Source organism: Mandrillus leucophaeus, unplaced genomic scaffold (assembly GCF_000951045.1).
Source record: "Mandrillus leucophaeus isolate KB7577 unplaced genomic scaffold, Mleu.le_1.0 Scaffold327, whole genome shotgun sequence".
Classification (NCBI taxonomy): domain Eukaryota; kingdom Metazoa; phylum Chordata; class Mammalia; order Primates; family Cercopithecidae; genus Mandrillus; species Mandrillus leucophaeus.
Window position 1 is genome coordinate 2,280,292 of NW_012103443.1, and position 10,580 is coordinate 2,290,871.

The window sequence follows — 10,580 nt, forward strand, 5'->3', positions numbered from 1 at the left end:
ACAATATGGAGAAACCCTGTCTCTACTGAAAATACAAAATTAGCTGGTGTAGAGGCACATGCCTGTAATCCCAGCTACTCGGGAGGCTGAGGCAGGAGAATTGCTTGAACCAGGGAGGCAGAGGTTGTGGTGAGCCAAGATCATGCCATTGCACTCCAGCCTGGGCAACAAGAGTGAAACTCCATCTCAAAATAAATAAATAAATAAATAAGCATCATTTTGACTTAAAGTATGTTGTAGATATGCTTATTCTCATGGCATTTTCTTTCATTTGTCTTTTCAGAACTTGATAGCCCAGAAGAGTTAGGGAAAAAGCGTATCTGCAGGATTATCACGAAAGATTTCCCCCAGTATTTTGCAGTGGTTTCACGGATTAAGCAAGAAAGCAACCAGATTGGTCCTGAAGGTGGCATTCTGAGCAGCACCACAGTGCCCCTTGTTCAAGCATCTTTCCCAGAGGGTGCCCTAACTAAAAGAATTCGAGTGGGCCTCCAGGTAATGTTCACAAAAAGTTGTTTCCCTCAGTATGTGCAGAGAGCATGTGAGTGCATGTTTTGCTCTGGAAATAGTTATTCTAACTCATCCTTAATGATACTGCTAATTAGGCCATTTGGGGAATCATTTACTTATTTCAAATAAAAAGCACCAAGTATAAAGTTAGCTTACTGGCTTGTTAAATAAGATACATATTTTAGGGTTGTTCTGTTTAAAAGTCTCAGTTGGTTTCTGATGAAAAATAATGTTTTCAATCATAGGTTATTGGTCTCAGTATGTGGAACAACATACCAAGCCATGGTTTATGATAGGCCACATCATAAAAATCACTTAGAGTGAAGCCTGCAAGCTTTAGTGTTTTCATTTGATTGAAGTAAATCATAAATACTGGGTTTTATCCAAACCAATTGGAACTTGATTTGGTTTGGAAAGTTGACTGGAAATCTTGGAAAAAAAAGATTTTTCTTATATTTATTTCAGCTAGACCTTAGTTCTTTTTTTCCTTACTGAATAAGGAAAATGAACTGAAGTAACTTAATTGATATTATTAATATCGTAACTAATAGTTTAACTGAAGGTTCTGCTCTTCTCGTGGACTGGACTTCCCTGCCCAATGGAGTTACTGGGTTTTGTTTGTCTGTTTTGAGCCAAGCACACTGAGGTCCTGAAATGACCTTGATTAAGTACTTAGCCCTCACGAGACCACCTTACATTTCAGGGGTATGAAGCTCCCTTCACCTGCCTCCCATATCAAGTTATTTTACCAAATAGAAAAGAAACCAAATGGTAGAAGAGAGGCTTAGTCAACTAGAATTGAAATCTTTTGAAATTTTGAATGCCTTTTTGTTATTAACTCTGAAAGCCTCAGTTTTTATGTGGGTATGAGTTGCCTTTATGAGGTTTTACTGAATGTCCTGCATAGGCTTAAAATATACTGGACTCAGCATTTATTGTCCTTTGATCTGGACTAGACTAAGAAATTTGTATGCCATGAGACTGGATACCCTCTCTTTCCTGCAAGCCAGTGCTATTTGTGTTCTACTGGGGAAATACTCAGACTGACCAGTTCCTGTCCTAGTGTTTGGTTTTGTTTATTCATGCTTTCCTAAAATAGTAAGAAAGGTTAAAAAAGACATGGGTTTTTTTTTGGTTGTCTGTTTTTGTTTTTTCCCTTCTCACTTAAAAAGTAAACTTCCTGAATGAGGGGTGGGGGGAAGTCACTTTCATTTAAAGTCCTTTCTCTGTCTCTAGGCCCAGCCTGTTCCAGATGAAATTGTGAAAAAGATCCTTGGAAACAAAGCAACGTTTAGCCCAATTGTCACTGTGGAACCAAGAAGAAGGAAATTCCATAAACCAATCACAATGACCATTCCGGTGCCCCCGCCCTCAGGAGAAGGTGTATCCAATGGATACAAAGGGGACAGTACACCCAATCTGCGTCTTCTCTGTAGCATTACAGGTTTGGTTAAGTCACTGCTGTACTTCCTATTGATTCCAAAGATTCTGTACAAAGACATAAAACCTTTGAAATGTCCATGCCAACATTATAAGAGAAAATAAAAGAACAAAACATTTTACTTGTCCATCACCTCATCCCTGGTTTCCCAAGGATCATTTCTTTAAGATCCTGGTCTCATGACTCATTTAAAATTTAGCGATGGCATCTTTCCTATTAAGGTTAGCATTAGTAGACGTATCATTGAATCTCCTGGAGCATCTAGGTAATTTCTAGATTCAATCTAGGTAATTTCTTGGTGACCTAGACAGAGGTAATGGACCTAGCAACATACTTTAAACTACAAGGAAATTGGGTGGACTTTGGGAAAAATACATGTCCCACAGAGCACTAGTAATAGGAAAATGTTGAGTACATGGTTATTCTCACCTACTGTACTCCTCACCAGTGTAATCCGAGAGTTTAAACATTCAGGGCTCAGAAGAACACATTTTGTGATAAGCACCTGGAATCCAGAGCTCCATTCATCCTTTGATTATCCTAATCTGATTTTTAACTGCAATTGCAAGATTATTAAAGATAGGCTTTGTTTTGTTCTTCTTTTGTTCTCTAAAGAGTAATTTTAATGGCTGATGCCCCCTTTTACCCTCGGTAATTAATCGTACAGAATGCCGTGTACAGACTGAGCTGTTTCTTAACTTTGGTAGTTCTTACCTTTTTAAAGAGTAAGAGGCTGGGCGTGGTGGCTCACGCCTGTAATCCCAGCACCTCGGGAAGCCAAGGCGGGCGGATCACCTGAGGTCAGGAGTTTGAGACCAGCCTGGCCAACATGATGAAACCCCGTCTCTACTAAAAATACAAAACTTAGCTGGGCGTGGTGGCGGGCGCCTGTAATCCCAGCTACTGGGGAGGCTGAGGCAGGAGAATCACTTGAACCCAGGAGGTGGAGGTTGCAGTGAACTGAGATCGTACCATTGCACTCCAGTCTTGGCAACAAGAGCGAGACTCCGTCTCAAAAAAAAAAAAAAAAAAGAGTAAGAGACTTAATTATCCATCTGAAACAACAAATCTTTGCACTTACACATTGCATTTATAAAATACACTTATAAATTGTGGCTGCCCCAAGTTGAAGCCATTCATTAGTACCCAGACAAAAAACAAGGAATTTTTTTAAATTTAATAACCTCTTACAAGGAAATCACAATAAGCCTGGTAAAAGTATAGACGGAGAGTAGAGAGGAAAACTACCTTTAGTACACACTATTAAACTGAAGGTGCTGAAGTTTTGCCAGTTTGTGGCTATGCAGAAAGAAGAACAGGAGATGACGAAAATTTTACGAGGAGCATCTCCCATGATAAAGTCAACGTATCTATTGTTGTTCTCTCAGGGGGCACTTCGCCTGCTCAGTGGGAAGACATCACAGGAACAACTCCTTTGACGTTTATAAAAGACTGTGTCTCTTTTACAACCAATGTTTCAGCCAGGTATGGAAATAAAGGATTCCAAAAAGCAGTAAGGAATTCGTTTTTATTACCTTTTGGAAAGTAAAAATTGTTGTGTTCAATACTAAAAAAACAATGTTGTGAGAAAAAAAAAAAATTCTTGGTATTTGCTTATCAAAATTATCCTCAAATGACAAACACAGGGTTTCTGTGTTTGACACATGGAAAAAACATCTTTGCTATTTAAATGAACAAGTTAATCACATTTTGGGTTAGTTCCTTTGTATATTCTGATTTTTTAAATTGTGAGTCTTTTTAAGATTTGGCTTTTAAATGGCCACATTTTCATACTTCTGTTTTTCATTTTGCTCAGATTTTGGCTTGCAGACTGCCATCAAGTTTTAGAAACTGTGGGGTTAGCCACGCAACTGTACAGAGAATTGATATGTGTTCCATATATGGCCAAGTTTGTTGTTTTTGCCAAAATGAATGATCCTGTAGAATCTTCCTTGCGATGTTTCTGCATGACAGATGACAAAGTGGACAAAACTTTAGAGCAACAAGAGAATTTTGAGGAAGTCGCAAGAAGCAAAGATATTGAGGTACCTTGTTCACAAAAACAAGTTCATTTCATTACATGAGATGGGGTTTTATTTTGTGGCCTTAATAGCACTTACTATAAAATACCAAGTGCATTATTAATTTTACTTTTACTTTAAAAAATGTGATATAGATTAATACTCAAATTTTTTAATCTTTTTTTTTGAGACAGAGCCTTGCTCTATTGCCCAGGCTGGAGTGCAGTGGCGCAGTTTTAGCTTACTGCAACCTCCGCCTTCTGGGTTCAAACAATTCTCCTGCCTCAGCCTCCCAAGTAGCTGGGATTACAGGTGCCTGCCACCATACCCAGCTAATTTTGTGTATTTTTAGTAGAAATGAGGTTTTGCCGTGTTAGCCAGGCTGGTCTCAAACTCCTGATCTCGTGATCCACCTGCCTTGGCCTCCCAAAGCATTGGCATTATATGAGTCACCACGCCCGGCCAATACTCAAATTATTTTAAGTGTCTTTGATGCTGTCTTAACTGGTTAAAACATAGTACTAATGAATTTAAGTTATGGTCTCCATTTTTTTGTGGCCACTTGAGTTACCTACTTTCCAGAATCACTGTTTATACACATTACTATGATTTTCCTTTTTCAAACCCAGTGAACATGTAAGGATCTAACAGTCGAAAAAAAAAAAAGAGATAGCTTTCAAAATCTGTACAAATAAGTGATTGATGTCAGGCACATTATTAAATATTTTTAAAGTTGCCAGAATAAAAATAAATGTATAATTCTGTTCTGTATATGTCCATGCTATGGATTCCAATTACAATTGGTGAATTGTAAGCACACAACATTATTTTTATTGCAAATAGCATCACAGAAGTAACTGCCTAACAGAGACAAATGTGACATAGTATCATGTCAGTCTTTTCATGTTATGTGACTTAAAATCTCAAAATATTTCAAACTCAGATTAACATTAAATCATTTATTTCTTTTACTCTAAAAGGTTCTGGAAGGAAAACCTATTTATGTTGATTGTTATGGAAATTTGGCCCCACTTACCAAAGGAGGACAGCAACTTGTTTTTAACTTTTATGCTTTCAAAGAAAATAGACTGCCATTTTCCATCAAGGTAAATCGTCTTTAACAGAGAATCTGTGAATTATGGGGGAAAAAATACTCTTAGAGAATAAAAATAAAAGGTTTTAATGATTTGTTTAATTTGTAATATCCCATCAAATCTGAACTTATAAGGTCAGATTTTTGTTCTGGTTCTACCAGAGTATACTTTCAAACCAGTAAAGCTTTATAACTGGTAAAAAGGATCTTTATTTTTCAAAGAGTTCAATAACATTTATGTTTAAGCAAACATTTGTAAAACCAAACAATCTAGAGTAACACAATGTATTATTTCTGGTTAATATTCAGTAATTAAATAATGGATGAAATGCAAATTCAGTATTCAAGTTTCATTTTCATTTCTGGTAGAGCCCAGGGACATTCTAGAGGGATCTTCTTTCTCCAAGAATAAAAGGAGATAGGAAAATTGTTTTATCATTATTATTTGCTGTTACTGTTGCAAAAGCTGGAGCTTTCAGGAAAAAAAAACTGTTAGAAGGAAAATGCACATAACTCAGATTATATTATGAATTGTCAGGATTAGATCATCAGACACAACAATCCTGCGTTTAGGAATCGGGCATCTAACTCTTGCTGAGTTCAGATGTGACTGCCCCATTTGCTTCATAATTGTAATCGTCTTTTCCCTTTACCTTTCCTGCCTCTCATAGGGCTTGTTAAAACAAGCATATTTAACTCTTATACAGTTAAAAATCCTCAGATAAGTCTCATTCTATAACCATCAACTACCAAAATTCTTCTAGATTAGAGACACCAGCCAAGAGCCCTGTGGTCGTCTGTCTTTTCTGAAAGAACCAAAGACAACAAAAGGACTGCCTCAGACAGCGGTTTGCAACTTAAATATCACTCTGCCAGCACATAAAAAGGTATCTTTTAGTACTGCTTTAAATCATCTTTCCCTGGTCTTGAAGAAGTGGGCCTTTGGTATGCAATTAAGGAATGCTTTGTAACATGAATAAAGCTCTTAAAACTGAAGTTGTATTAGTCTCCTCGTGTAGATTGCCTAAGTCTTGTTAATGTGGTGTCAAATTCTTACAGTTTGTATAATGGAGTCTTCTCTGTTTATCGCTTTTGCTTCTGCTGGTAGCGCATAGATTTTTATGCTTTCAAATAATGTCATATGTTAATTTGCCATGGATGTACAGTTCTTGATATTTTTTGTTGGCTTTTTTTTTTTTATTTGCTTTGCTTTCTAAATCAGCTTGCATTTGTGCTCCCTACTCAGTCCTTTTCATATCCTGATATTCTTTTCCCTGCTGTCCATTATAATATTCCTTGTCTCTGCAATGCATCTTGGAACCAAAAGGAGACAGAGTCAGATCAAGATGATGAGGTAATATAAACACTTCTGCTTTTATTCTATCAGAAGTAGAATAGAAATTGAATCTGTATGACAGAAGTTGCAGAGGGCTAAAGTGTGGGAAACATATAAATTATATTTTTGCAGGTCTTAAGTAGGTAAAAGGGTATATATTTTTCTTAAATGGTTCACTCTTCTTCCACACGTACTTAAGAGTATTTAAATGTATTCAACCAAATTATAATACAGCTAATGATTTAGAAACTAAAGTTCTTTAAACATTTTAAAATGTGATAGATTGGCATGTATAAATAAACATTAAAATTTTTTTTAGACAAGTCAAGTGCAATAGTGAGAAAGGGGGAAAGAGTAGGACCAGGAAGTCTATCTATGACTGACTGTGAACAGTCAATTGAGATAACCCACTACCTTCGGACCTGCCAAATAGACATTTTGCAAAAGTTTCATGTGCCTATTTTACTATCAACTATATCCTACTATCCAGCATGTTATAACATTTAAATCAAGATCACGTTTAATATGTGCAATTTTATTGTACAAATAACTTATGTTGTATGTGATATAAAATATTTGCTTACTAGCTATTGATAAATCTTTGATATTCTCACTAAAGAAATTTATCTTGACCTTTTTTTAAGAATATAGTTCAACCAAGTTGCCTCCTAATGTTTCTCTAAGTTATATGACAATTAGATTTTTAAATCCCACTCAATAGTAATAAATAGAATCAAGTAGCCTTAGGACTCAGTAATAGTACCTCTGGCCAGGCGCGGTGGCTCACGCCTGTAATCCTAGCACTTTGGGAGATCGAGGCGGGGGTGGGGTGGGGGGATCACCTGAGGTCGGGAGTTCGACACCAGCCTAGCCAACATGGCGAAACCCCGTCTCTACTAAAAATACAAAAATTAGCTGGACGTGGTGCTGCATGCCTGTAATCCCATCTACTCAGGAGGCTGAGGCAGAATTGCTTGACCCCAGGAGGCGGAGGTTGCAGTGAGCTGAGATCTGGCCGCTGTACTCTAGCCTGGGTGACAAGAGCAAGACTCCGTCCCTACCCCGCTCCGCCCCCTGCCCCCCCCAAAAAAATGTACTTCTAACAAAACCATTAATCTGTTTTCAATCTCCTCATCTACACTTTATGCCTGTTAACGTACAGAAACCCCAGCAGTAATTGGAATAATAAACTTTGTGTGCCTTTCTCCCTTGAATGTACTCACGTAGAGTGAGTGTACTTTGTGATATATGTGCTTTCGATATGAACAGATCCAGGAAAATTTACTGCTCAGCATCAGAAGTCTCTGTAATGCTTGTCTTTTACTTGTACTTCCCTGTAGTCTGCTGTGTTGGTGCTCTTAAATTTGCCAAATAATGATTTTGGTTAAGACACGGGGGGTGGGGCTATAAAATCCCAGTAGGAAATCAACATTTCCTAAGAAGGAAAATAAACAACTTATCAACATACCATCCTACAAAATGTTTTAAAACTGTGAAGATGTCACAGGGAAGTTGGAAATAGAGTTGCCTTTTTTTTTTTTTCCTTTTCAGATTGAGAAAACAGATAGACGACAGAGCTTCGCATCCTTAGCTTTACGTAAGCGCTACAGCTACTTGACTGAGCCTGGAATGAGTGAGTTTCCTAACACATTTACTAATCTATGTGGATTTTCATAAGAAGAGACATTTTTTCTATACAAAGCAAATTTTATCATTTGGAAAGTCAATGGTAAAAGAAAAATTGCCTGCAGGAAAACCCTATCATACAAACCTAAGTAATATTTTGTGCCTAGTTGAAGATGCGAGGTAAACACACCCCTAGCTCATACTTCAAAACAGTTTTTAAAGCCATTACCTATTTTTAAATTAGAAATATCTATTACTTTTCTTTTAACACCTTGATTTTTACTTTAACTATGCTAGGAGATAAATATGAAAGTTGCTTTAGATCTATGCTCAGATGAAAAAAAATTACTCATATTTGGAATGGTAGAAAAATGATACTTTGTCATCTCATTTTTCTCAGTATAGATAGGTTGTCATATCCTAGTCCCGATTCTTTTTCTTCCTACTTTGCAAGAATCACATTTCCTTGCCTTCTTGAGGTAGCACTTCTTTACAGGTTTCTTCTTTCCGCCCTCCCTCACTCTCACTTCCTCTCCTCCTGTCCTTTATTAAAATATCGGTGCTAAGGCTGGTCTTCACTAGACCAGTTAGGCCCTTTTCTTTTCTCAATGATTGTTTTCATTCATTGTTAGCTGGCATGCACTTATGAAGATATAGATTCATTCAGTCATATCTGTTTATATATTCTCTCTCTCTCTCTCTCTGCCTCCTCTTCCCTTTCCTTCCCTCATCCTTGTAATCATCACCTCTGGTGATCTCTACAGCCCTCAAGATAACACCCTCCACCAGCAGGGAACTAAGAGTACTGAGCACAGCACTGTATTTGACATATTGGTTCCACTTTAACCATTCTCCTCATTCTAAATGAGAGGAAATTATACAACAATTATTTTTTAATTAGTGAATAATTCCTGACTGTTTCCCATTGACACAGTTTCTTAAGTTCAAGGAGGTTTGGAAATTTGCCAGTAAGAGTCACAACTTTGGCTTTTCCCACCTTTTCTGAAGTCTTGTTTTTGTGGGCCAACAGCGTAGCATATAAGATCTGCGGCAGGACACTACTGCGCTACTTAGTTGAGATGGTCTTAGCATTATCTTCTGGAGCCTAGCCCCTTGTCTATTAGAGAAGTTTTTATATTGAAATACAAAATGGAGAATATAAGTGAAATGAAAGAAACCTACCACATTCAAGAATGTTTCCTCAGATCTCAGTTCTCCTCTAGCAGAAATGTCTAAATCCTCCCAGAAACATAAGGGCTGAAATTAACTCATATTATGCTACAGAGCAGAAAAGGGGTGTGTGTGTGTGTGTGTGTGTGTGTGTGTGTGTTTGTGTGTGTGTGTGTGTAGCTAGATGGTTTCCAGTAGAACTGGAATACATTGAGGAGGTTTTCTTTGGAATACTGTTTTCCCTGGAGAGCCTCAGTGGGTAATTGGTTAAGACCCCGTAGGCAACATTGTTAACCTTTGGACAGGATCAATGGACCAGCTGCTTTAGGTCGGAGGCCCCTTCAGGCAGGTGAGTTTCCATCTGATTCTGGTCACTAAGGCCAAGTCCATTGAATGTTTCCCACTTATCATAGTGTTACAGATTAGATCCAGCTAAGGCGTATACAGCTTGTGTTCCCGGACTTTTGGTAGAAGAGGAGGGAACTCTTCTGTTTTATGAAAGGGTACATAAGTGTGGTAAACAAGGAAATGAATAGGAATAGGAAGTGACTAAAAGAAAACTAAGTCTCAAAACTGGTGTTATGAGAACTCCAAGTGAATGCCACTTTTCCCTCACCATGCTGTCTTTCCAACCCCTTCCACCCCAGGAAAAAGATTCTGGATTAGTTCAGTGCCTGACATCCAGAAATTCCCTGTTATAAAGGGATCCCAAAACATATGTCTTTAAAGCATAAAACGTGTAACAGATTGGTAGGTTGGTCATTCCTTGCAAAGTATAAAACCATAGACATGGTTCAAAAGACTTCTTTGCCTGATAGAGCCAGCCTTCAGTGGTAAAGGACACATGCTTTGTCAGTGTCTGATAGTTACAAAAATAAATGCTTGTGAGACACAGACTAAGCTCAAATCATTGAATTGAGGGAATCCCCGAACCTGCCATTTGCAGCGTGGCATTTCCAAAAGAGTTCGGCAGTATAATATTGAGAATTATGGCAAGAAGGGGTAATGAATAGGCGAGTTTTTCCTTAGTTCTTCCACTTTCTTTAGAATAATATGTAAGCCTAGGAAAGGATATGTTCGAAATGTTTGAATTTAAATGTACACTAGGAATGAACATCTTCACCCTTGTGGGACTGCTGCTAATCCAAGGACTGGATTGTAGCAATGGCACGGGCACCGCATGAAGAACAACAGAAAAGCTGAAGCAGATTCTCATTTTCTCTTTGAGTTTCACTATTCTGAACCAGGGCTTTCTTGGAGCAAAGCTGTATTCAACTTTGATGTAGAACATTAGCCTTTGGCAGGCCTTGCAAATCTCTGTGACCAGCTTGGTTTGTTTGAGTTGTAGAAGGAGAGAGGACCAAGTATGTGTTTGTGCTCCCC

The 10,580-nt window shown here is 37.9% G+C and overlaps 1 protein-coding gene across 4 annotated transcripts in view; it reads left to right on the forward strand.

Annotated features, from left to right (window-relative positions):
* ANK3 (ankyrin 3, node of Ranvier (ankyrin G)) overlaps nt 1-10,580 on the forward strand; it is a 600,548-nt gene that overhangs the window by 538,607 nt on the left and 51,361 nt on the right. For 2 of the 4 annotated variants that reach the window (XM_011988323.1, XM_011988322.1), the window contains exons 29-36: nt 284-495; nt 1,747-1,954; nt 3,340-3,436; nt 3,768-3,996; nt 4,953-5,078; nt 5,830-5,952; nt 6,393-6,419; nt 7,953-8,034. In XM_011988323.1, the coding sequence (XP_011843713.1) occupies nt 284-495; nt 1,747-1,954; nt 3,340-3,436; nt 3,768-3,996; nt 4,953-5,078; nt 5,830-5,952; nt 6,393-6,419; nt 7,953-8,034 (1,104 nt within the window). The remainder of the gene's footprint in view (nt 1-283; nt 496-1,746; nt 1,955-3,339; nt 3,437-3,767; nt 3,997-4,952; nt 5,079-5,829; nt 5,953-6,392; nt 6,420-7,952; nt 8,035-10,580) is intronic. The other 2 variants (XM_011988324.1, XM_011988325.1) reach the window with 1 other exon arrangement.